The following is a 27,287-nucleotide window of genomic DNA, read 5'->3' as shown; positions in this document are numbered from 1 at the left end:
TGGGTGAGTGCCGTCCTCCATTCTTAATACATTTACATTCTTTTAAACACAGTTGTGATTTTATGTTTTGTGTAAACCTATGGTCTAAATTGTATAATACATTTTACAACTTTTTGAAATACATTGTTTCCAATTATTGTTGTGTACCATCTTGTATGGTGAGATCCTTGAGGTGTGGTTAATATATTTCTATAATCTCTCTTAATTTTGGATCGGTGGGGATCGATCCTTTAACCACTTATACCTCGGATTCTCGGTTGTGAGCTGCACACTTATTTTCTACATTTGTATGTTACTTCTATTAAAAAAATCTTAATCCTTCCAGTACTTATCAGCTGCTGTATGATCCACAGGAAGTTCTTTTCACAGTGCTCTCTGCTGACACCTTGGTCCATTTTAGGAGAAAATCCCCATAGAAAATGTACCCTGCTCTGGACAGTTCCTAACATGGACAGAGGTGTCAGCAGAGAGTACTGTGGTCAGAGAAAGGAAATTCAAAAAGCAAAGAACTTAGAGGATTATACAGCAGCTGATATGTACTGGAAGGTTTAAGATTTTGTAATAGAAGTGATTTACAAATATCTGTTTAACTTTCTGGCACCAGTTGATTAAAAAAAAAAAAAAGTTTTCCAGTAGAGTACCCCTTTAAGAAATTCCTCCTTTGTGATCCACTTCTGGCATTTTCCAAAAAAACTGCTTCAAAATGGCATACAACTTCACTCAGTGTTTTCTCTTACCTAAAAACATTGTATTAAACACACTACAGGCAATGCATTTTTCTTTGTGGCATTTTCTGGACCATCATCTATTCACTAAAACAGATAGCAGCTGAAAAAAAATATTTATTTAAAGGCACTATTAGCCTCCACATTCAGGGTACGTACCCACCTGGCATATACGGAGCGTATTTCACGCTGTGCAAAATCTGCAGCAGCGGGAAATGTGCTGCGTATCCCTCGCTCACCATACACACACAAGGCTTTCAGGCGGCAGCCCTATGTGTGCAGTGAGTTTTTGAGGCGCGGTCGGCGTGACTGTGACATGACTTACTCACTACACACATCGGGCTGCTGCTGGAAAGCCTTGTGTGTATGGTGAGCGAGGGATACGCAGCGTATTTCCCACTTCTGCTGCAGATTTTGCACAGCGTGAAATATGCTGCGTATACGCAATGTGGGAACGTACCCTTAGGCTGCATTTTCCCCTTTTTATAGGTCTCCTGTAAAAAAAAAAAAAAAAATTAATGGTGAATCTCATGATCAGGCACATTATGTTACCTTTTTGGAATCCCTTTACCTCCTATTACAATTCTAAAGTCAGTCTTGAGGTTTTATAATCTGTACAGTGGCAAATGGCCGAAGTCCCTTTTTAAGGCGGCATAAAGGTGTGCTTATCTAAAGGTACAGTTACTAACAGTGCACAAAGTTATGGGAAATATGACAATACTCCTGAGAATGCCTGTGCAAGACAGTAGACATCCCTCAGTGCTAGGCACATTTTTATAAAAATAGCTTAATGATAAGAAGTTACCCTTTTCTAAAAGGCAAACACAATGCTTCATTTTAAAGTGTCAATATGGAAAAAGAAAGCCTTGATGTACAATCTCTTTTGGCCGCCATATTTGCCCCATGTCTGAGTTACTGGGTATTGCATTTGTAGACTCAGTGCTGACAATACTGCTTTATCTTTTCAGCCAGATCAATGCAGTGTAGGATGCGCTTCTTCTCGGCTGCTAGATCCTCCTTGGATACCTGTCCCAGAAGTTTGCGTGCAAACAGGTTCTGATCCTGCATGAAGGGCCCCACAGCAGCCCTGGGGGCTGGAGGTAAGGTGTCCAGTTTACCAGACTTAAAGGTAAAATTGACTTTTTTTTCACGCTTCAAGCCTGGGGCCCTTTCTTCAATCCAAGTAAGTGGTCTGCAAAAATAAGAGAGTTTGTGTATTAAGGTAAAAAAAACTTCAAGCTTTCATCAAGGTTACTTTTTTATGCCTGCAATAAAAGTTTTCTTTTGCAATATTTAATAGATTAAATAAACTCATGTACTTTAAAAGGTAATGTGACATCAAATATGACCTACTGTTCAAATCAGGTTTTTATATTAACCCCTTAAGGACTCAGGGTTTTTCCGGTTTTGCATTTAAATTTTTCCTCATTACCTTCTAAAAATCATAAGGCTTTCAATTTTGCACCTAAAATTCCATATTATGGCTTATTTTTTGCGCCACCAATTGTGCTTTGCAGTGAGTCATTTTCCCAAAAAATCTACGGCGAAATGGAAAAAAAATCATTGTGTGACAAAATTGAAGAAAAAATTCCATTTTGTAATTTTTGTACGCAGTAAATTTTTCGGTAGAATTTAGGAAAATGCTGGAAAATTTATATAAACAACAAAAAACATGGTCTCAAATGGCTGGAGGAGCTCAACCCCAAATGCAGTTGTGCATTTATACTGGGGGAGCAGATCCTGCCATTGTAGTCTGTGGCTAAGGGCGATCCCCAGCATAAAAATGCATACAATGGAGGATGCCTGCAGCAGACTACAAGTGCCACAATAGAATCCTACACCAGATAGACGGTGTGGATGTGTAACAATTAGAATAATACAATACAGAAATTTAGGTGCACTACTGTGGTAGATGTATACAGTGACATTGGCTAATCCCTCAACACTGATGTTAAAGTTTTTGTATTGTATTATTCTAATTGTTACACATCCACACCGTCTATCTGGTGTAGGATTCTATTGTGGCACTTGTAGTCCGCTGTAGGCATCCTCCATTGTAAGCATTTTTATGCTGGGGATCGCCCCTAGCAACGGACTACAAGGGCAGGATCTGCTCCCCCAGTATAAATGCACAACCGCATTTGGGGTTGAGCACCTCCAGCCATTTGAGACCACGTTTTTTGTTGTTTGTTTAAATTTTATACTTGGAGGTGTGTAAACTCCATATGTAATGCACCTTGAATATCTTCCAGGCAGCATTAGGGTAGCACCTGTGAGGCCAGGCACCTATATTAACCAACTTAGGTGGGGCTTGCAGCTTGCCTCTCTCCTCCCATTGTATCTGTGTGCTTGTAGCCACGCTGGAGGGTATCTGGGAGGACGCTGTGAGTCGACCGAATGCTGCCATAATTGCTCACTGGCCCCTGTTTTGTTTATCACGCACAGGTAGGTTTAGCGTTAGGTCCAGCGCCATTTGAGAAACCTTGGCGTTGGTGTGCGGGCTCTGGTATGTCCTTCATATAAGGATATACTGGCGAATGTCTCAATTTTAACATCTTCCTGTAGTGGAAAATGTATATGTTTAAAATTGTTATCTTCTGACAACTATAATTTTTTTGTTTTTCAGCGTACGAGCTGGTATGAGGGCTAATTTTTGCGCTGTGTTCGGAATATTTTATTGGTACCATTTTTGTATTGATCGAACTTTCTGATTGCTTTTTATTCATTTTTTCATGATATAAAAAGTGACCAAAAATACACTATTTTGGACTATTTTTTGTGCGTACGCCATTGACCGTGTGGTTTTATATTTTTATAGTTCGGACATTTCTGCATGTGGCACTACCACATGTTTATTTACACAGTTTTTTTTTTTTTTTTTTTATGGGAAAAGGGGGGGGGGGGTGTGATTCTTACTTTTATTAGGGAAGGGGTTAAATGATCTTTATTAACTTATTTTCACCCTTTTTTTTTTGCAGTGTTATAGCCCCCTCTAGTGGCTATAACACTGGACATACTGATCTTCTACACAAGATCACCTCCATGCATTAACATGGAGATGATCAGTGTTATCAGCAGTCTGGATTTCAGGCTTGGAGCAATCAATCGCTGATCGGACACGACGGCAGGTTAGGCACCCTTCGCTCACATTCTAGCTGATCGGGACATCGCAATTTCACCGCGATGGTCCCGATCAGTCCGACTCAGCTGCCGGGAGTGTATTTTTGTTACTTTAGACGAGGCGATCAACTTTGCGTCTAAAAGCCCACGATATTAGCCCAGGGTCCCAGCGTGACCCCACATTATTTACCGGGACTGAGTGTAGGGCATACAGGTAAGCCCTGCGTCCTTAAGAGGTTAAGAGCAAAAAATTCTTTAAAAATTTTTTTTAAAAAGGGAAACTGACAGGCTGTTCACCTGCACTAAACACAATATACTGGGTTATAGTGTGGGTAAACAGCTTTAAAAACAACAGTCACTTACGTTATACTTGGTATAGTTGTGAAGTTAAGCCCGTTTATCCATCCAAGGCTATTGCACTCATGTGTGCAATGGAGACAGGAAGCCAGCTCCCCTGTCTCCTCAATAGTCACTGCCCGGCCTGTCCCTGTAATGGAATATGCAAATGTCTTCTTTCACGTCACCAGGACATGAGGGCGGTAGTGGAATCTGCGCTCTGCCCAGAGCGCTCACGTTGCCGGCAGGCGTGAATAAATTTGAACATTTAGTCTCTCTGCATCTTCTGGGAAAAATTGTCCCGCATTCCCTCCACAGGACAGGAAACAGAACTGGAGATTGAGGGGCTGGTCCCTTCATATAAAGCAAACCTGGTTCCTGTTTCCTGTCCAGCAAAAGGGGAGGCAGCATCTCTCCATGGGTGTTGTCATGGGGAGATAAATAACATTACTTTGTTTGCATTTGTTTCAATGGCTCCATCAATAGCCTCTGTTGTAGGTTCTATAGTTTTTCATGGGGAAAATAGCTCTGTATGTGGTATTCTTATTCTCGTTAAAATAGAGGACAATACAAACACCTTATTTTCAGTATTGGCACTGCTGGTGTCCATCTTGTGCAAGATGTGTCACAATGTTATAAATAGTGGCTACAACACAAATATTTACAGAACTCCTAGACAAAGGAGCAGATTTATCATAACAGATTTATCTGTTGTCCTTATCAACAAGAGCTCAGCTTTCATTTTACCAGGGCAGTTTAAGAAATGAAAGCTGAGCTGTAACTGGTTGCTATGGGCAAAAAAATTTTTTTTTAATTAACAAAGTTTCCACTGATCGCGGTGCCGTGCATTATTAACCCTTTAGACGTGGCATTCAAAGTTGATCGCCATGTCTAAAGTGAAACTAAACTAATGCCGGTTAGCTCAGGGGGCTGTTCGGGACCGCCGCGGAGGATCCCTTACCTGCCTCCTGGTGTCCGATTGACGAATGACTGCTCAGTGCCTGAGATCCAGGCATGAGTAGTCAAGCGCCAGAATCATTGATCAATGGTTTCCAATGAGAAACCATTGATCAATGTAAAAGATCAGTGTGTGCAGTATTATAGCCCCCTATGGGAGCAATAACATTGCAAAAAAAAAAAAAACTGTAAATAAAAACATGTGATATCGCCACGTGCGGAAAGGTCCGATTCATAAAAATATATAATTAATTAAACCACACGGTCAATGACATACACGCAAAAATATTCCAAAGTCCAAAATAGCGTATTTTTGGTCACTTTTTATATCATGAAATAATAAAAAGCGATCAATAAGTCCGATCAATACAAAAATGGTACCGCTAAAAACTTCAGATCACGGCGCAAAAAATGAGCCCTCATACCGCCCCATATGCGGAAAAAAAAAAAAAAGTTATAGGGGTCAGAAAATGACAATTTTAAAACTATACTTTTCAGAAGTATGACTAAATCAAACCTACATAAGTATTGTATCATTTTAATCGTATGGACCTACAGAATAAATAGAATGTGTAATTTTTATCGAAAAGTGTACTGTGTAGAAACAGAAGCCCCCAAAAGTTACAAAATGGTGTTTTTTTTTCTTCAATTTTGTCGCACAATTATTTCTTTTTCACATTTTGCCATACATTTTTGGGTAAAATGACTGATGTTGTTCCAAATAGAATTGGTGGCACAAAAAATAAGCCATCATATGGATTTTTAGGTGCAAAATGTAAAGAATTATGATTTTTTAAAGGTATGGAGGAAAAAAAAGGAAAGTGCAAAAAATGGAAAAACCCTGGGTCCTAAAGGGGTTAATCAGCCATAACATTAAAAACCTTCATACTATTGAGTAGGTCCAACGTCAAGTTGTGAGGTGGACTGCGATCCTGGCAATGTGAGGGCCAAGTAACATTTAACTGTCATGCTTCTCAAACCACTCCTGAACAATTTTTGCAGTGTGGTAGGGCACATTATCCCGCCATTAGGTAATTCCAATGCCATTAAGGGGTACACTTGGTCTACAAAAGCCATGTTGGTAGGCGATACATATAAAATATTTCACCATGAATGCCAGAACCCAGGATTTCCTAGCAAAACATTGACCAGAGCATAATGCTGCCTCAGCCGGGTTTGCCCTACCATGGTGCATTCTGGTGCCATCCGTTTCCCAGGAAAACAACAGACATGCGCCACGCCATCCACATGATGTAAGTGAAAACATGATTCTGAAGCCCAGATGGACAGCAAGGGCACTTTGACCAGTCTCTGGCTACATGGCCCCATATGAAGCATGCTGTGATGTACAGTGTATTCTGACACCTTTCTATCTTAACCAGCATTACATTTTATTAAAATGTGCTACACTAGCACTTCTGTGGGATCAGGCCAGACAGAAAGACTGTTTCCCACGTACACTACATGCCTTAAACATCCATGAGCCTGTTACCAGTCCCACTTGTCCTCACTTGTACCATTTCTGGCGGTTACTTATCACTGCAGTAACAGTAACATCCCACAACACCTGGTATTTTGGAAATGAGCTGAACAAGTTTAGAAGTCTCAATATGGCCCTTGCTAAAGTACCTCAGATCCTTACTCTTGCCATTTTTCCTACTTCCAACAGGTCAACTTAAATAACTACCTAATGGTTTTCATATGCAGGTTTTTTTTCTTGAATAGAAAAAAAAAGAAAAATATAGAATGGCCTAAAAATGTACAATTTTAACTGCACAAATGATAAATGAGATTTATCTCTTGTCACTGAGAGAAAGGTCAACAATAGCTATAACAGCAGAAATGAACTACCGTATTTATCGGCGTATAACACGCACTTTTCAGGCTAAAATTTTTTGTCTAAAGTCTACCTGCGTGTTATACACCAATAAGCCGCTGCAGTTCAACGATTTAAAGCGGGCGCTTTAAATCAATGAACTGCAGCAGCTTTGCAGGTGCAGAGACCTGCCGTCGCTGCCGGCTTCTCTGCCCCTGCCTGTCCTGGGGTCTAGAGCCCTGCTGCCGGCCCTTCTCTCCCCCTGGCTATCGGTGCCGCTGCCCGTTCTCTCCCCCTGGCTATCGGTGCCGCTGCCCGTTCTCTCCCCCTGGCTATCGGTGCTGCTGCCCCATTGCCGGCGCTGATAGCCAGGGAGAGAGAAGCGGAGCCGGCAATGGGGCAGCGGCGCCGACGGACAGGGGGAGAGAAGGGGCAGCGGTACCCATTGCCGGCGCTGCTGCCCCGTTGCCTCCCCCATCCCCGGTTGTATAATTACCTGTTGCCGGGGTCGGGTCCGCGCTGCTTCAGGCCTCCGGTGTGCGTCCCCCTGCGTCGTTGCTATGCGCTACAAGACGCAATGACGTCACTCGTCATTGCACCGTGCAGTGCATAGCAACGACCCCGGCTACAGGTAATTCTACAACCGGGGATGGGGGAGGCAACAGGGCAGCGGTGCAGGCAATGGATGCCGCTGCCCCTTTTCTCCCCCTGGCTATCGGCGCAGCTGCCCCATTGTCAGCGCCGCTTCTCTCCCCCTGGCTATCAGCACCGGCAATGGGGCGCCGGCACCGATAGTCAGGGGGAGAGAACGGGCAGCGGCGCAGATAGCCAGCGGGAGAGAAGCGGCGGCAGCAGGGCTCTAGACCCCAGGAAAGGCAGGGGGAGAGAAGCGGGCAGCGACGGCCTCTCTCCCCTGCCTTTCCTGGAGGTGTATCGGGGTATACGCATGCGCACACACACGCACCTTCATTTTACCAAGGATATTTGGGTAAAAAACGTTATTACACAAATATCCTTGGTAAAATGAGGGTGCGTGTTCTAGGCCGGTGCATGGTATATCCCGATAAATACGGTATATTATTGAGTTTTCATAAACACAAGGAATAAGACAAGGAATTTCTTTTTCTTTTTTTTTGAAGAATGACGTAGTTCGTGATATGTGACTTACAGAAAGTGGCCTCACTTAGGCAAAAGGCATCAATGACTAGTGCTGAATGAAAATATGAGGAAGAATTATGACCAGATACTGACCTGTTGTCTGCAGTAGTGAAATTTGCAGTCAGCTTGCAGTACTTCTCTTCATTCTCTTCTCTCTTGGCTGAGGTAACAGATAAACTTCCAAAGAGATCAACCAGCCATGTTATCCTAGCAATGCCACTAAAAGAAGGGAACCCCGATTTCTGCTCATCTAGAGGTCCACCTAAACAGAGTAAAAGTAGTTAAAGAGTCAGTTTTATTATAATTTATTGAAGGGGTACTCCGCCCCTAGACATCTTACCCCTATCCAAAGGAGAGGGGAGAAGAGGTCTGATCGCAGGGGTCCTGTCGCTAGGAACCCACACGATCTCTCCTGCAGCACCCCCTGTCATCTGGTGCATGGAGCGAACCCCTTGCTACATCATGTCCCGCCCCCCTTAATGCATGTCTATGAGAGGGGGAGTGTCGAAAAGTAAAATGAAGCAACTTACTATTATAATATTATTAGGCCTGGAGAACAGATCTTCCATAAAAGCTGAGCTGTCTGGCTTGTCGCCGTGACATCACATCTCCCTTTCCAAGTGAAGAACTTCATCCCTGTTTGCCCCTGCCTGCTCAGGGAAAGGCCACTGATGTGAAGGGGGACCTCATATTAGATCATTAGATATATAACTCTTTGGATAAGGCAGCAGGAAGCCTTTATTAGTCACGGTAGTTTCAGTCAGAACAAGCTCATTGCAGTCTTAATTCAATGATCAGCAATATGAGCTCCCTTCTTCCCATTACTGGTCTTGTATGGGTGAGGGGGAACAGGCGAGCGTGTTAAGTGACATAACAGCTACAAGCCAGCCAGCTCTCAGTTCTGTACATCAGGACTAATAACAGTTAGTTGCTTCATGATCATTTTTGACATCATTTTGACAGTTGTTTCTTTTGCTGGACAACTATTTAAAGGGAATCTATTAGCTGTATTTGCTGCTAAGATAACAGCAAACGGTACCTTTCCTGAAGCTTATGGTGGTTGCCCAGGAGGTGAAGCATTATAAGGTGAAACCCAAAACCCAGTAAGGCTGGGTTCACACTACGTTTTCTCCCATACGGGAGCGTATACGGCAGGGGGGAGCTAAAACCTTGCGCTCCCGTATGCCTTCGTATGCGCTCCCGTATGTCATTCATTTCAATGAGCCAGCCGGAGTGAAACGTTCGGTCCGGTCGGCTCATTTTTGCGCCGTATACGCTTTTACAACCGTACCTAAAACTGTGGTCAATCACGGTTTTAGGTCCGGTTGTAAAAGCGCATACGGCGCAAAAATGAACCGACCGGACCGAACGTTTCACTCCGGCTGGCTCATTGAAATGAATGACATACGGGAGCGCATACGAAGGCATACGGGAGCGCGAGGTTTTAGCTCCCCCCTGCCGTATGCGCTCCCGTATGGGAGAAAACGTAGTGTGAACCCACCCTTAGTCAAAGGCTTTCCTACACTTAGCCAACATTCATTGAATAGCTCTACTGAAAGCAATGAGGAAAACATGCTACATCGAGGAATGGTGAACTTTTATGGCAGTACTTTAAGGGCAGGCTATGTACATCTGTTCTAATATTTTTTTTTTTAAGATACTAGTCATATACTGTATATGATTTAGAGTATTGTCTCAATGACGGAAAAGGCCAACGTGCTTTACTTGCCTTTCCAAACAATTATATGTTTGTTGCTACCCCCCATCACTGCTCCTATATGTTAATAAGGGCCATATACAAGTAGACCCCTAGTGGTGGCATCAGACAGCTGACTATTTGTGAGGGGGCAGTTGCTTTGTACTAAAGAAACAAGGTATATCACATTCACAATATTTAAGTTTTCAGTTTCTTGAAATATGACATATCTGGTTGCCTTTTTGCTGTCCCACAGATGTCCTACGTGATTATAGATTTGATGCGCAGGATTTGTAACTGCCGATTAGAAGCTGCGCTCAGTCAATTAGGTTACATTGAAATCTGCAGCAGAAAATCCTGAGCATCAAATCTGGGTGCGTTCACATGTACAGGATCTGCTGCGATTCAACGATTTGTTCAATCATTTAATTTACATTGCAATCTGCTGTATCATTTTGCAACAAATCCTCTACATGTGAATACACAAAGAATGCAGCACAAAGGCATTGGCAACATGAATCCAATTGTTTATGGCTCCATTACAAAATGGAAACTTTGCACATATTCTTGACTAAAAAGATCCAGTTGTTTTGTGCCCACAGCTCCTATGCCAGGGCATGCAAATCCATGATAAAAAGACAACAAAGCCTATGTAGTCTGCTCCAGAAGTCATAATACCTTCTACAACTTCTACATAATACCTTCTACAACATGTGTTGCTTATCCATCAAATGTATTTAGAAGAAGTAAAGGACAAGTGAAGTATGACTTTAGGTTCAGAATACATGTAGATGATTTGTTTGTTTTTTCAGATTATTTGCAAAGGTTTGCAGAATTATTACAAAAATAGAGAGGGAACACAATGAATTGCATATAAATGTAATTCTCCATCGTTGCTTCCTCTCAGACTGCTCTGCCAAAAAATAAGACTATGTGAAGGCTATACATGACCCAGGAAGCAAAGTATGAATGGTGCCATTTGTTAAATAAAAATAAAAAAAGTTTTTATTACCAGTGAAATGCAGGACTCCCTCTACTAGTTCCTTGCCAGCTACTTCCTTTTTCAGCTGATTGAATTCTTCTGTAAGAAGCTCAATATGTTCCACATGTAACACTTTACCTGCAGTAAATGGTAAGCAAGTTAACCAGGTATCCCCTTTACCCATAATAAAGCCAAATATCAAACAGAGCTATCAATCTATGAAAGAGACAGATTCACTGTGTATACAGACAGTGCCGCTAGCCAATCACTGGCTGAGGTGGGACACCCCTGCAGGAATTGAGTGGCACTGTGACATCATGTATACAGCTCTCGCTGGCTTCGAGAGGCATACTGTCAGCTAGGGCTGTGACTAATGATTATTTTCATAATCGATTAGTTGGACAATTATTGTTTCGATTAATCGACTAATGGGATAAAAATAACCATAATGAAGATGATGATTTGTGAGTTAGATTGGGGGGGGGGGGGGGGGGGGAGGGGATCAGACTTTATGTCTTCTGTGTTTTAGATAAGTATGCATTGTGTGTAGAGAGAGTTTATGGGGTCGGCTAGATGCTAAGCTTTGCGGAGGCTGAGAGGTGGAGCTTTTTATATTATAATTAAATACATATAATATTTTTCCTTGTAAGGGCTATACCCCCCTGCCTGTTTCTTACTTGTGGCCAGATAGGAGGAGCAGCACATTTCCTGGGTGTCCATCCTACATGCCCCCAGCAGCTTATTTAGTGAAAAGGGGGCCAGCACTCATAGGGGGAGATAGTCATTAAGTGGATGTGAACTTTAGAAGTATAAATATACCAATATACAGTTATAATTCCTTAGTATTGGAGAGGGAATACATATAATTCCTTAAATCTGCCAATACAGCATCAAACTACAATACCTACACAAAAAAGGCTGTGGCAGACACATAAGTAATGCAAAACATGTGTCGCCTGGCTGCGCTCTTTCCTCACACATGTGGGTAACTTACTTTTTGGTTTGCTGCCATATTAGCTTGTGTTTTGCACTTTTGTACTTGTGACATATGCACTTTATTTGTATGTAGTATTTGATGTTTGCTATGCTGCTATAGCAAGCCTACAAACCCATACACCTGAGTTTTGTGTATACATCAGCCCTAGTGTTGTGGAGCAGGAGACTTCCTATTTTTTCAGATTCTATTCTTGTCTTTTATATGTTTGTGTGGTTTTAATTAATAAACATTATACCATGTTTTGCATTACAGTTTTTTTGTGTATGTATAGAACTTTAGAATTAAGCTGACCAACTAATCGACCAACCGATTATGAAAATAGTTGACAACTCTTTTGATCATCGATTAGTTTTCAATTAATTGATTATTTGTTTCAGCCCTACTGTCAGCGGAGACCGGCCAGAGTCAGGGCGCCCTGATTCTGGAGCTACAAGGGAGTAGGAGGAGAGAGTTGGGCCCATGCACACTACAGATTTTCTGAGCGTAAATCCACTTCAGAGTTCCACTGTGGTAAATATGACACAGCAGTCTCCCACTGCTTTCAATTGGATCCTACTGCACTATTCAGGCTACGGAATTTCCATGGCAGAAGTTCCGCCACAGAAATTCCGGACCCTGGACTCCAACAAAGGAATGAACATGTTCATTCTTTTGGCAGAATACACTGCTGCCTATGGAGACCGGGTATTTAAATGCGGCCTGCTACAGATGGAATCTCAGCCAAGAAAATCTCTGGGTGGAGATTCCGTAGTGTGAATGAGGCCTTAAAGTGTTTTTTATTTATATTAGTCAGCCTAGAAACAAAAAAAAAATGTTATTCCACAGGACAGCCCCTTTAGGTAGTCATCTTCTATCAAGCTTTTAAACAGTTTATTTCGCAACTGCTATTTATGCCTTTTGAAAAGGTGACTGAAAACCAATAATGCATACTGAATTGGTGTGATTTTAGGAGTTTTCTAAAGCTGGGTCACAGCCCATGCTAAAGCTCTAATGTGAACATATCAGAAGAGATCAGCAAAACTACAGTAGCTCAGTCTGAAATGGCCATTGATTTGTTTAGTATGAAACCACAAAATAAAAATAGGTTTCCACTTTTAATGTACCCCAGTTGTTCTGGGCAGTCAGGTATGTGCTTGGACCAAACTGGAGCACATTAGAAGCAGAATTATTTTTTTCTCAGCATATACAAGTAGTCTGCCGTCAGATATGGTTTTGAACTGGCCTACTGTAGTTTTGCTCACCTTGGCATGTCAGCTGTTGTTATGCTCCTTATGGCAGCCGTGTGAAAGCAGGACTTCAGTAGGTACCTATCATGCATTTACAAAATGTGCATGTTATGAGCTTAAACAGTGAGGATGTGAGCATTAGGGAACTAATGAGACTATAATACAATACAATCTCCATGCAATCTCCTTACCTTTCTGATCAGCCAACTGAAACAATTCATGTGCTGCTTGTGCAGACAGTGCCATTGGGTACTCTACAAGAACATGCTTACCAGCCTCCAAGAAACTCCTACAAAAAAAAAAAAAGACACTCAAACATAATGGAACAATCATAATTTATAAAATAAAACATGTTATTTAATTTAAAAAAAACACACAACACAAAACGAAATCTAAAGTAACAAAATATATTTTCGTATACATCATAATTAAAGAGTCTCTCTGAGGCTAATTTTGGGTAGTGTACCACTTGGTGAGAGATCTTTAACTGCTATGCATGCCTCAATTATGCACTTAAATAAACCTTTCCAAGATGACAGATTTTGAGACGGGGTGCATTACTGGACTGAGAGAAGCAGAATATTTTTCATGGTGAACAGGCTCCAGATTGCCCAGACAGACCACCAGTAGAGAGGATTGTTTGAAGGACTAGCAGCTTCCAGCTTCCTTGTTCACCATCCAGATATATATGGCACATTTATTACATATCCTTGTCACTGCCCAGACCAATTCCAGGCACTAAGCAGAATGGAATCTACAGTGGGGGATAGGCCTACTTAATGGGGGGACCTACTATCCTAACTATGCACGGGCAGTGCACTGGAAAAATGCGGAGTCTAACATGGCTTTCCTGCAGATGCTAAAGAGATTGTTTTCGGCTGGAAGAAGTCGACATGTCTGTCTGATCCAGATGCAGAAGTAAAGGAAAGGGGATAATGCTGATCAGAAGTGATGTTATGTGTGAGTCCCTAGATGTAACTATAATAATACAGATGCTGTGTACAGCTGGTATCTACCTTTATATGGGCCTGTATACAATCACTTATATGGCATACATATCCTGAAACAAAGTCCAAGACCACAGCACCAAAAATTAAACTCTGGATATGTGCAAAAGAGCTCTAGGTTATTGGTTCTTCGAATGCTTTTTTTGTATAACTAATAAATGATAGCTCTTTTGCACATATCCAGAGTTTTTCATTATTGATGCTGTGATCTTGGACTTTGTTGCATGTTTGGTATCTGAATTGGCTATCTGGATGACCATGAGGACAATGGATTTATTCAGTGCTGTCTTCTACAGCTTTTCTGTATACAGATTCTGTGTACAGCTGGTATCTACTTCTTTATGGTCACTGTTAGGGATCGATCGATATCGTTTTTTTTAGAGCCGATACCGATAATCGGTGGAGGTTAGGGCCGATAGCCGATAACTTATACCGGAATATCGGTATAAGTTATCGGCTATTCATACCCCCCGACACCACTGCAGGTCATTGATTTAAAGCGGGCGCTTTAAATCAATGCACTGCAGTGGCTTTTGCGGTGCCATAGGCCGCCGCCGCCACCACCCGCTTCTCTCCCCTACCTGTCAGGGTGGTCCGGGCCATCCATCCTTCCTGTAGTGTTCCGGGTGGAGGGTGCACCGGTCCGGGCTGTCCTTCTCCACTCCGGGCAGTGACGCCCGTGCGCAGCGACGCACCTGACGTCACGGCGTAGCGGCGTCTATGCAGCGTACTAGGCCGGAGCCTGTCCGGAGTAGAGAAGAGGACCCCCGGAGAAGGACAGCCCGTACCGGTGCACCCTTCACCCGGAATGGCGCCGGACACTACAGGAAGGAAGGATGGATGGCCCGGACCACCCCCGGTGGTTTATTGACTCAGAGGGTGGGGGAGGGGCCCGACCGGTATAGCGGTATGGGCAAAAATCCATAACGGTATACCGCCCAGCACTACGGTGGGGGGTGCGACGCGGTGGTTCGGTCGCGGTACGGCGGGTCGGGGGGGGGGGGGGGGGGCGGACGCGGTGCGGGGGGCAGGGCATTATCGGCTTATTGGCAAGGTAATTGCCGATACCGTTAATGCCCAAAATCGTGATTATCAGCCGATAATATCGGCCATACCGATAATCGGTCGATCCCTAGTCACTGTACAGGGAGACACAGGTCTGTATACAGTGGTTTTATTGAGTAACAGTATGATGGATTAGTCAGTAACTGTGTGATGTAAAGTGTGTTCCTGTTTAGCCACTATTTGGTCCTGGTATTGCTTACATTCTGGTATTAGTATAGTTAGCCTGTATATAGTTGTTTTTACTCAGTATAGTGGTATTATCGTTGTGTGGTGGTATAATTCGTTCCTTGTATAGTGATATTATTAGTAATATTGGTCTCTATTCAGGATTTGGTCAGTAATAATATGGTGGTAATATGTATGGTGATTATATTCCACCTTGTTTACTGGTTTTAATGCTTAAAATTGTCCTTCTATAAGACTTTCTTATGAGGACTTATTTTTTTTGCTCCGTGGTCTTTCGCTTTTAGCAGTACAATTTTTGTTTTCATGGGACGTTTTGATCACTTAATTTTTTTTTCTGGTACATGAAATGACCAGAAATCAGCAATTCTGAGCTTTTTTTTTTTTTCACGTTTAGGGAAAGGAGGTAATCAATGATGTCTGGCATTAGCAATAAATGAAGATCGCTCAGCTTGTAAAACACACTTAATACACCCAAAGGGGGAGATTTATCAAAACCTGTCCAGTGGAAAAGTTGCTGAGTTGCCCATAGCAACCAATCGGATAGCTTCTTTCATTTTTAGAAAGGCCTCTGCAAAATGAAACAAGTGATCTGATTGGTTGCTATGGGAAACTGGGCAACTTTTCCTCTGCACAGGTTTTGATAAATCTCCCCGAAAGAGTGTGACCTGAGCATATATGTACAGCCTGTGTCATCAAGGTGTTAATGGTGCTTAAACTAACCCCTCGTCCTGACCTCACACACGCAGCCTACCTCCCACAGTCTTGACGAATCCCTATCTCCTGAATTCACTGCTCCCTGAAGGTACCTGTGATGAAGAGCCTAAAGTGTCATGGAAAATTGAGTGGTTCCAACCCTTTTGGTCCCTCCCTTTTATGGCTCTGCTCCTTGCAAAGCCACACCCAATTACAATGCTATCCCTCCCCAGATTTGTGGGGGTTCCTACGCCCCTGACTGTTGAGCTCAGCCGAGCACCACAGAGCATGAGAGCTCAACATAGAATAATACAACATAGTACCTGATGCTTTGCTCGTGGTTCTGATTGTCTGTACAGATGAAGGCAGCATCAACCTCACAATTCTGAAGTGCCTCATCCAGGCTGACCTGCTTCACACCATTATACTGGCCAAGGTCCCTCCTGAAGAAGAAAATCATTCTTATTGCATACTATATAACTCACAACATAATAATGCAAGGGCTGCAGAAGTCAAGAAATGATCTGACCACAAATTTACAGACAATGACTGAGACAATAAAACTTACCGAGACACAAAGCCTAGAAGTTTCAGATTTTCAGAAGGGCTTGACTGCATAGGGTTTAGGAGATCTCTGATCCTCACAGAGCCAGCAATGCCAATTCCGACAACCACGGCACCAAACATTGTGTCACTCTTCAAAACAGAAAACATGTTAGTTTTGGAAGGAAAGTTTTTTTTTTTGCCCCTTCTTCCAAAATCTAGAACATTCCCCAATGAACTACATCAATAACTAAGTTATCTGCTAATGAGTCTACGTCATTACCTATACAATATGTGTACACAAACTTATCTTCTGTGACTGCAATACTGTCACCTGGGCACTAGAAAGTTTAATCCTCGCTCTTCTAATGCACTGCAGTTACACCACCAACAATGCTGTGCACTGCCATGGTTGTCAATTAAATGCTACATGATGAAACAGTCTGTCAGTACCTAAGCAATCCATAACATATTAAAGGGGTACTCTGGTGGAACAGACTTTTTTTTTTTTTTTTTTTATCAACTGGTGGCAGAAAGTTAAACAGATTTGTAAATTACTTCTATAAGAAAATCTTAATTCTTCCAGTACTTATTAGCTTGCTGAATACTACAGAGGAAATTATTTTCTTTTTGGAACACCAATCTCTCTGCTGAATCACGAGCACAGTGCTCTCTGCTGACATCTCTGTCCATTTTAAAAACTGTGCAGAGTAGGAGAAAATACCCATAGCAAACATATGCTGCTCCTTGACAGTTCCTAAAATGGACAGAGATGCCAGGAGAGAATTTCCTCTGTAGTATTCAGCAGCTAATAAGTATTGGAAGGATTAAGATTTTTTAACAGAAGTATTTTATAAATCTGTTTAACTTTCTGGCACCAGTCGATTAAAAAAAAAAAAAAAAAAAAAAAAAAAAAAAAAAAAAAAAGTTTTCCACCGGTGTACCCCTATAAAACTAGTGCCTAATCAAATGTGACATGCGGGCTCTGCTACTCTAGCGCCCCCCCCCCCCAATGAATTATCAGCCACTGCGCTGTCCCCCACATTGGGGAACTAATCATATGTTACCCGCAGGCGCTGCTCGCCCCGTCCTCCTGTGAGCCACCGGTGCTTTAAATAAATGAGTTGTGGGCCGTGGCACTGGAAATGATTAAAGGACATCTGTACTGCATGAATTTTACATATTACTGTGCCCGGGCTGCAAAAATAAAAATAAACTTTGACTCTCCTTCCTACGTTCCCCCTTTGCTCCTGTACCGGCTTCACAGTCCTCCGCTGCGATCCTCATGCTGCTTCCTGGGGACGGGAACGTCACATAGCCGTCAGCGTATCACCGGCCACAGCGATGTCCCGCCTTGGCCGGTGATAGGCTGAGCGCACTGTCAGTGTGCCTGTTCAGGAAACTCTAAGGATTGAGCTAGATTCACACCACTGATTTTTTATTTTGTTCAGTCACAAGAGTAGAAAATGAAAGGGATACTAGATTCTCTGTGCCACAAACTCCAGGAGCTCTCTATGGACCCGAAAAAACTAATATTGTGTCGCATTTTTGATAAAATTTGCAACAGAAACCTATGAGAACCTCCCCGTAGATGTGAACAAAGCCTAACCTGTGTTCCTAACATACAGCTGGGTATTAAAAAAATAAATAAAAAAAATACACACACACAAACAACCTTGCTGTATCAGCTATGAGTTAAACGTAGAAAGATTTTGGCTCTGAAGCCTGGAATATTTTTATAAATGAAGCCTTAGTACATTGAACTATTTACAAAGTTACTTACCTTTCTATGTAACTTTGCTCTCGATAGAACCTCCTGTGTCTGAAGGTGGACATGTACTGGTTCCCGAGATCAGTCCGAGGAGGTGTGTGCTGCAAAGAGGATCTGCACAATTATTGTATGAACAGGAAAAAACATAAAAACGTGTGACTGGTGGAGGAAATGAAAGGAAGGTAATCCTGCTGACATCAGCTTTATTCACCAAGCCTGGCGATCAGTAACACAGCATGGCTGCTATAGATAAAGGGGCAACAGTCACACCCTGGATTACACGCCCTTTACCACTTCTCTAGCATTTAGTTATGTCACATATTAAACATTGTGTCATGGTATTGGTTACATATAAGCGAGTCATCTAGGTGCCCAGTATTTTAATATACAAATGGGAGGAGGGGAGGGGGGATTTATCAACTGGCATGCGTCTGATAAATTGCGTGCTCTGTGTTCTTATTGTATGTATTGACTTGTAACAAAGTTAGCGAATGTTGCTCTATTTTCATGTTATCCGTGCTGGTTTGTCAATTTTCCTTTTGTTCTCCTGCAGGGGGCACAATTTGTACATGCGCTGAATAACCTGCAGACACATTTTTTTGCACACATGTACTCCAGTTGTTTGAATATGGTGCTTGAATATGTGAGCTTTTCACATTTTTTTTGCCCATCCTGGGGCACAAATTTCTGAAGTGCCAGGCATCACATGATGAACTGGGAAAGCACATGCTTGCTGTGCGCTCTTTATAAATAACCCCTAAAGTGCTCACAAGTTCAGCAGATTCTACTTGTAAACAGCAGATTTATCCAAATCCAAAACGGTCTGATTTGCCCTTAGCAACCAATCACAGCTCAGCTGTCACTTTACCAGAGCAATATGAGAAATTAAGCTGTAATTGGTTGCTATGGGAAAATAAGAGTTTTTGTCTCGGACAAAAGGCAAGGCTGCATGTAACATGGAATAATATGGCTTTGTGTAGGAGAAGTATATTTGGTGCCAAAAATAGGATTTTATCCTCTCAGGGGAAGGGGGAGCCTGGACACTGAATTTCCTGTTATTACAATGAAAAGCTGATCTAAACCTTTTCATAGAGTAATCTTATTGGCTGCTATGGGCCTGTTCTATTACAGCTTGTATATTCTATCTTTGTGACTGGTAATATTGCTGTGCATGAGAGGATCATTAACATTATGCATCACTTGATGTCAATTCATGTTACAAAAATATTACAGTCCCCAGGCTGGGGTCCTACCTGACATGTAAGGCTGCTTTCACACTATAAAAATACTTCCGTTATAAATGCCCGTCATAAAAATCTTGAAAATCGGCCGTTAGAAAATCCCATTATAGTCTGGGATTTTTCTAATAGCCGTTTTAACCAGTTATTAATAATGGCCATTAATTTAAGACAGGCGACAGTAACGGGAGAAATAGTGCATGCACCATTTCTTCCGTTCATTCACCGTTACAAAATAACGGCCATTATTAATAACTGATAACGGGTTAAATCAGCTATTAGAAAAATCCCATAGACTATAATGGGATTTTCTAATGGCTGTTTAACGGACGATTTTCAAGATTTTCATGACGGACGTTTATAACGGAAGTATTTTTATAGTGTGAAAGCAACCGAATGTAAAATTACATGTTTTTTGGGAAAGAAAATATTTGAACCCTAATGTGTCACTTTTGCAGCTGCCCCCAGAATGTATGAATGTAGACTCTACAGTTCTCCAATGAATAGCACTGTATAAAAAGTAACAAACCTCCCCCCCCCCCAAATTTACATTGTGTGTTTTTGCTGCAGACTACTAAGATATACGGAAATCTCGGAGACTGCAGCAGACTAGTAAAAGGAAGATGACACACACAGCAGCAAGTGCCAATGTAATTGGATCCATAATTAATCACAGGCAGCTAACACGTGGCATGAATCTAGTCAGCATGTGCAATATACAGCATAATACCAACATCACCCGCTCCTTCCTCTAGGGGATCTACAGAATAAGATAGATAATGTACAATAACTGTGCACTTAGCATTCTATGGGCTTGTCTACACAAGTGTACTATCTAACTAGATGGGACACTCCTGCAAAACGCTTCTTTTATCCAAAGGAAAGGCACTTTAGTGGCTTCCTGACATTCTGCATTACCATGTGGGGTTTGCCTTGTGCAGATTAGATATATGATTCCTTTAAATGGGCACTGTCAGATACAAAAACGTTTGACATTGTATATCTTGGCAAAACATTAACCTTTCTAATATACTTCATAAGAAAAAATGTATTTCCCTTTTCAAAGAAACCATGGTTTATAAAATCATGGCTTTGTCCAAGCTGAAGCATAGGCATAGACAAAGTCCAGTAAGTGAGGGTGGGCTAGCATTCTCTGTCTGATAAGACAGGAGAGAGGGCCCAGAGGAGTGCCTATCAGACAGGAGAGAGGGCCCAGAGGAGTGCCTATCAGACAGGAGAGAGGGCCCAGAGGAGTGCCTATCAGACAGGAGAGAGGGCCCAGAGGAGTGCCTATCAGACAGGAGAGAGGGCCCAGAGGAGTGCCTATCAGGCAGGAGAGAGGGCCCAGAGGAGTGCCTATCAGGCAGGAGAGAGGGCCCAGAGGAGTGCCTATCAGGCAGGAGAGAGAGCCCAGAGGAGTGCCTATCAGGCAGGAGAGAGGGCCCAGAGGAGTGCCTATCAGGCAGGAGAGAGGGCCCAGAGGAGTGCCTATCAGGCAGGAGAGAGGGCCCAGAGGAGTGCCTATCAGGCAGGAGAGAGGGCCCAGAGGAGTGCCTATAAGGCAGGAGAGAGGGCCCAGAGGAGTGCCTATCAGGCAGGAGAGAGGGCCCAGAGGAGCGCTACCAGGCAGGAGAGAGGGCACAGAGGAGCGCTACCAGGCAGGAGAGAGGGCACAGAGGAGCGCTATCAGGCAGGAGAGAGGGCCCAGAGGAGTGCTATCAGGCAGGAGAGAGGGCCCAGAGGAGTGCCTATCAGGCAGGAGAGAGGGCCCAGAGGAGTGCCTATCAGGCAGGAGAGAGGGCCCAGAGGAGTGCCTATCAGGCAGGAGAGAGGGCCCAGAGGAGTGCCTATCAGGCAGGAGAGCGGGCCCAGAGGAGTGCCTATCAGGCAGGAGAGCGGGCCCAGAGGAGTGCCTATCAGGCAGGAGAGCGGGCCCAGAGGAGTGCCTATCAGGCAGGAGAGCGGGCCCAGAGGAGTGCCTATCAGGCAGGAGAGCGGGCCCAGAGGAGTGCCTATCAGGCAGGAGAGAGGGGCCAGAGGAGTGCCTATCAGGCAGGAGAGAGGGGCCAGAGGAGTGCCTATCAGGCAGGAGAGAGGGGCCAGAGGAGTGCCTATCAGGCAGGAGAGGGGGCCCAGAGGAGTGCCTATCAGGCAGGAGAGGGGGCCCAGAGGAGTGCCTATCAGGCAGGAGAGAGGGCCCAGAGGAGTGCCTATCAGGCAGGAGAGCGGGCCCAGAGGAGTGCCTATCAGGCAGGAGAGCGGGCCCAGAGGAGTGCCTATCAGGCAGGAGAGAGGGCCCAGAGGAGTGCCTATCAGGCAGGAGAGAGGGCCCAGAGGAGTGCCTATCAGGCAGGAGAGAGGGCCCAGAGGAGTGCCTATCAGGCAGGAGAGAGGGCCCAGAGGAGTGCCTATCAGGCAGGAGAGAGGGCCCAGAGGAGTGCCTATCAGGCAGGAGAGAGGGCCCAGAGGAGTGCCTATCAGGCAGGAGAGAGGGCCCAGAGGAGTGCCTATCAGGCAGGAGAGAGGGCCCAGAGGAGTGCCTATCAGGCAGGAGAGAGGGCCCAGAGGAGTGCCTATCAGGCAGGAGAGCGGGCCCAGAGGAGTGCCTATCAGGCAGGAGAGCGGGCCCAGAGGAGTGCCTATCAGGCAGGAGAGCGGGCCCAGAGGAGTGCCTATCAGGCAGGAGAGCGGGCCCAGAGGAGTGCCTATCAGGCAGGAGAGCGGGCCCAGAGGAGTGCCTATCAGGCAGGAGAGCGGGCCCAGAGGAGTGCCTATCAGGCAGGAGAGCGGGCCCAGAGGAGTGCTATCAGGCAGGAGAGAGGGCCCAGAGGAGTGCTATCAGGCAGGAGAGAGGGCACAGAGGAGCGCTACCAGGCAGGAGAGAGGGCACAGAGGAGCGCTACCAGGCAGGAGAGAGGGCACAGAGGAGTGCTATCAGGCAGGAGAGAGGGCACAGAGGAGCGCAACCAGACAGGAGAGAGGGCACAGAGGAGTGCTACCAGGCAGGAGAGAGGGCACAGAGGAGTGCTATCAGGCAGGAGAGAGGGCACAGAGGAGTGCTATCAGGCAGGAGAGAGGGCACAGAGGAGCGCCACCAGACAGGAGAGAGGGCACAGAGGAGTGCTACCAGACAGGAGAGAGGGCACAGGAGTGCTAGCCCACTCATTTATAGCAAAAAATTCCGCTCAGCTAACAGATTTGACTACAGTTTATGCTAGATAGCAAACGTGAACTGCCATAAATTCATAAAACAAGGGCGACCATGCCCCCTTTGGCTGAAACCACGCTGATTTACCGCATGCAGCAGAAAAGGCAATTTGCATAATTTCTGCACATAAAAGGATCATGCACAAAAATTGTGATTATTTGCAGTTTTTCTGTGTTTTCAAGGAGGTTGCACAGGCTTGCTGGATTTATGTAATAGTGTGCATTTCTACACAAATCCAGCGAGCCTGTGCACTAGGGGTAGGATTCATAGACAAGATGCTGCCCTTGATAAATCCCCCCCATCTGTTTTTATCCCTCATAACTGATGACAGGTTCCTTTCAATTTAGTCTTTGAATGACCAAGGTCAGGGTACTATGCAGTAGCAGTCGCTAGCAGATGGGATTTTACACATATGTTGTATGAGTGTTCAAGGACTACACAACGTTGCTGGTAACACCACTGTTTTACCCCCAAAATGGGACACCCATTAAAAGAAATCTATCATCAGCATCACCCGCACTAACTCTTGGTGACAATTGTCCGTTATTCCGGTTTCACATTATGCATAAGTAGGATGGTGCATTGGGGTGGGGGCGTTCCCAAGCCCCAAGTGACTTCAATTCTGGATCTTCATAGTAAATGCCATCTGCCCTGTGAAATCGCTCAGCTCACAAGAGAGATTTAACAGGGAAGGAGGATCAGCACAGGAGGGAAGAGCATTCACTATGAAGATCCTGTCCGGACGTCATGCTGTATCCCCCAAGGTAATTGCCGATACCGATAACGCCCAGAATCGTGAATATCGGCCGATAATATGAGGGCTGTATAGGAATGTGGGCCTACTGCTATTGATAATTATTAATAAGTAGTTGCATACTACCTACGCATAAATATTACTACCTACATGTATTTTTCCTAATTTTTACGTATGTGCCTGCCATGTCTCTAACACCTGAAATCCAATGTGGATTTTATGTTGAGAAAGTTTGAACAATCCTGCTATAGGGGTTGCTATAAAATTCTTGGCGAATTAGTTATTTACCATTGTCTATGAACTTGAGGACGGATTAAAGACTAAATATTCTACCCGTATCGATCCAGTATTCAGATACAGTGGTATGGCTCTAGTTCAGATAAAGGAGAATAGGATACATGGATTAGGGGCTGCATTATTTACAGCTCTATAAGCTGCAGCAGCTGGCGCACAGGGGATTTCACACACAACCACCTAAAACAATGAAAGAGAGAGGAATTCTTATTTCTTAAATGGAGAGATGTCAGGATGATGCACAGAAGACTGCTGCTTTATTCAGTAGCTGACTGGCCCACAAAAGCAACCCAGATAGTGCACAAGTTCTACTTAAAGGGGTACTCCGGCGCTTAGACATCTTATCCCCTATCCAAAGGATAGGGGATAAGATACCTGATCGCTGGGGACCCCCGTGATCTTGCACGCAGCATCCCAGTTAAAATCAGTCCGGGTCTGATTACCGGCGACCACGGGGCAGGCGGCGTGTGACGTCACGCTCCGCACCTCAATGCAAGCCTATGGGAGGGGGCGTGACATCTATTCTATACATTGGTCTCTAAACTGTAGCCCTCCAGATGTTGCAAAACTGCAAATCCCAGCATGCCCAAACAGCAAACAGCTGTCTCAGCATGCTGGGAGTTGTAGTTGCATACCTCCAGCTGTTGCATAACTACATCTCCCAGCATGCCCTTCGGTGATCAGTACATGCTGGGAGTTGTAGTTTTGCAACAGCTGGAGGAACACTGGTTTGAAAATACTGAGTTAGGTAACAGAACCTAACTGAAGGTTTTCCAGTGTGCCTCCAGCTGTTGCAAAACTTCAACTCCCAGCATGCACAGTCTGTCAGTTCATGCTTGGAGTTGTAGTTTTGAAACAGGTGGAGGTTGCCCCCCCCCCCCCCCCATGTGAATGTACAGGGGACATTCACACGGGCGAGTTTACAGTGGGTTTTCTGCTTCAAGTTTGAGCAGCGGCAAATTTTTTGCCTTCTCTTCTGAGCATTGTAGTTTGCCCGCAGAGCATTTTATGTCCTAACATAGGGTATTTACATACTCAGAAGAGATGGGGCTACAAATTTGGGGGGGGGGGGGGGGCATTTTCTCCCATTACAGTTTGTAAAAATTGTAAATTTGGGGGGAAAAACTGCACTTTAGTGGAATTTTTTTTTTCTTCATTTACACATCAGACTTCAACGAAAAGTTGTCAAACACCTGTGGGGTGTTAATTGTCACTGGACCCCTTGTTACGTGCCTTGAGGGGCTGTTCTGGCACCATAGGGGCTTCCTAAATGTGACATGCCCCCCAAAAACCATTTCAGAAAAATTCTCTAAAATCCCACTGTCGCTCCTTCCCTTCTGAGCCCTCTACTGCGCCCGTCGAACCCTTTACATAGACATATGAGGTATTTCCTTACTCAAGAGAAATTGGGTTACACATTTTGAGAGGATTTTTCTCCTTTTACCCCTTGTAAAAATTCAAAAACTGGGTCTATTTTTATCATTCACTTTGCTGCTATTCCCGTGAAACATCTAAAGTGTTAAACTTACTGAATGTCATTTTGAATACTTTGAGGGGTGCAGTTTTTATAATGGGGTCATTTATGGGGTCCCTCAAATCCACTTCAAACCTGAACTGGTCCATGAAAAATTCAGACTTTGAAAATGTTGTGAAAAATTGGAAAATTGCTGCTGAACTTTGAAGCCCTCTGGTGTCTTCCAAAAGTAAAAACACGTCAATTTTATGATGCAAATATAAAGTAGACATATTGTGTATGTGAATTAATATATCATTTATTTGGAATGTCTGTTTTCCTTACAAGCAGAGAGCTTCAAAGTTAGAAAAATGCTAAATTTTCTATTTTTATCATAACATTTTGGAATTTTTCACCAAGAAATGATGCAAGTATGGACAAAATTATGCCACTAACATAAAGTAGAATATATCACGAAAAAACAATCTCAGAATCAGAATGAAAAATAAAAGTATCCCAGAGTTATTAATGCTTAAATGGGCACTGTCATGAAAACAAAAAATTGATATGTTGTAGTACTTAAGTACTACAACATATCTCTAATATAGTTTAATTAAAAAAAGTGATTTTAAAACAATTAAAAATCACTTTTAAATTCGGCCACTAGGGGTCGCCCTCCTAGTGGCCGAATGCATTCAGCAGTGACGTCACCACTGAATTTCGACTCGTTGAAGCCTGGCAACGAGTCGAAATTCAATCACTGCTGTGCTCGCTCCCGCCTGTCAGACAGGCGGGAGCGAGCGCTTTGAAGGAAGAGGACGCGCGCAGGCTCGGGGACAAGGTAAAGTATTATGCATACATGTATTATGTATACTGTTCACCTATACAGTATGCCTCCAGTTTCCCCACTACAACTCCCAGCATGCCCTGGGAGTTGTAGTGGGGAAGCCTGGAGGGACACTGAATAGGTGAACTGAGGGGGAGTTGGTTGAGCGGAGCGGCAGGGCCGGGGGGGGGGGGGTTTGCGGGCTGCTCGGCGGGGAGGGAGTACTCTGGGTGAACTAAGGGGGAGGGGGAGTGAGTTGAGCGGAGCGAGGGGGCCGGGGGGGGAAAAAAGAGAGTTGCGGGCTGCGCGGCGGGGAGCGGTATGTGCTCCGGTGTTCACCTATACAGGGTGCCTCCAGCTGTTTAACCACTACAACTCCCAGCATGCCCTGACAGCCAATAGATGTCAGGGCAAGTCGGGAGTTGCAGTGGGGAAACAGCTGGAGGCACCCTGTATAGGTGAACTACGGGCGGAAGTGTCGGCCCCAGCAGGCATCAGTGACGTGGTGCCTGCTGGGGAAGTCTGCCTGGTAGTGAGCACGCTACCAGGCAGACAAAAAAAGCATTTTTAATATGTAAAAAAAAAAAATTAATAAATAAATTTAAAGGCAGGGAGGGGGTTAGGGATAGATGGGTAATAGGCAGGGACAGAAAAAAAAAGTGATGGTGGGAGCTACCCTTTAAAGTGACAGTGGTCAGATGTGCAGAAAATGGCAGGGTCCTACAGTGAAAATTGGCCTGGTTCTGAAGGTGTTAATGTTACAAAACCAGACTAACTGGAGATTGAGAAATGTTATATAATACGCTGTGTGAAAATTCAAGAATGTTTCCATTCACCAACAACAAGCAGAGGTCATGAGCTGAAATGTAAAGCATGGTGGAAAGCTGCCTAACTCCTCATTTGGCAATGACTTATCTTCACAAAACAGGGGGTCTCCACAGAGGATTCTGACATTGCCCCCATGTCCATACCTGAGCCCCAGAGTTTCCCCCGCAGTCCTTAGCATTACAGTCCCTGTATGCCCTCCACACACCCGGCCCGGGAGACCGCTCTCACCTCCTCACCATCAGCTGTCGCTGTCCAGCTCTCTGTGGAGGTCGGGAGCGCGCACAGGGACACGAGCCTGGTCAGCACAGTGCGCGTCCTCGCCCAACACGCATGTCAGCCTCCTACCGAGCGACAATTTTCTTGACATCTGCCGGGAGAACGCTGATTGGCTGGTAGTATTAAGTCGTC

General features: G+C 44.2%; 1 protein-coding gene across 4 annotated transcripts; it reads right to left on the bottom strand.

The window, feature by feature from the left end:
- BLVRA (biliverdin reductase A) lies at positions 1–27,241 on the bottom strand. 4 transcript variants are annotated; one of them, XM_056520530.1, is made up of 8 exons: positions 27,108–27,241; positions 18,291–18,379; positions 16,533–16,660; positions 16,288–16,407; positions 13,205–13,302; positions 10,821–10,928; positions 8,206–8,374; positions 1–1,917 (listed from the first exon to the last, which is right to left on the bottom strand). In XM_056520530.1, the coding sequence occupies exons 3-8, from the start codon at positions 16,649–16,651 to the stop codon at positions 1,662–1,664; spliced, it is 870 nt and encodes a 289-aa protein (XP_056376505.1). In that variant the 5' UTR covers positions 16,652–16,660; positions 18,291–18,379; positions 27,108–27,241; the 3' UTR covers positions 1–1,661. The 4 variants fall into 4 exon arrangements, with proteins under 4 accessions (XP_056376505.1, XP_056376508.1, XP_056376506.1 ...); XM_056520533.1 differs by having other exon boundaries at positions 27,116–27,204; XM_056520531.1 differs by having other exon boundaries at positions 27,023–27,161.
- Positions 27,242–27,287: the final 46 nt, after the last annotated feature.

Source organism: Hyla sarda, chromosome 5 (assembly GCF_029499605.1).
Source record: "Hyla sarda isolate aHylSar1 chromosome 5, aHylSar1.hap1, whole genome shotgun sequence".
Classification (NCBI taxonomy): domain Eukaryota; kingdom Metazoa; phylum Chordata; class Amphibia; order Anura; family Hylidae; genus Hyla; species Hyla sarda.
This window is presented reverse-complemented; position numbering and strand designations above follow the sequence as displayed.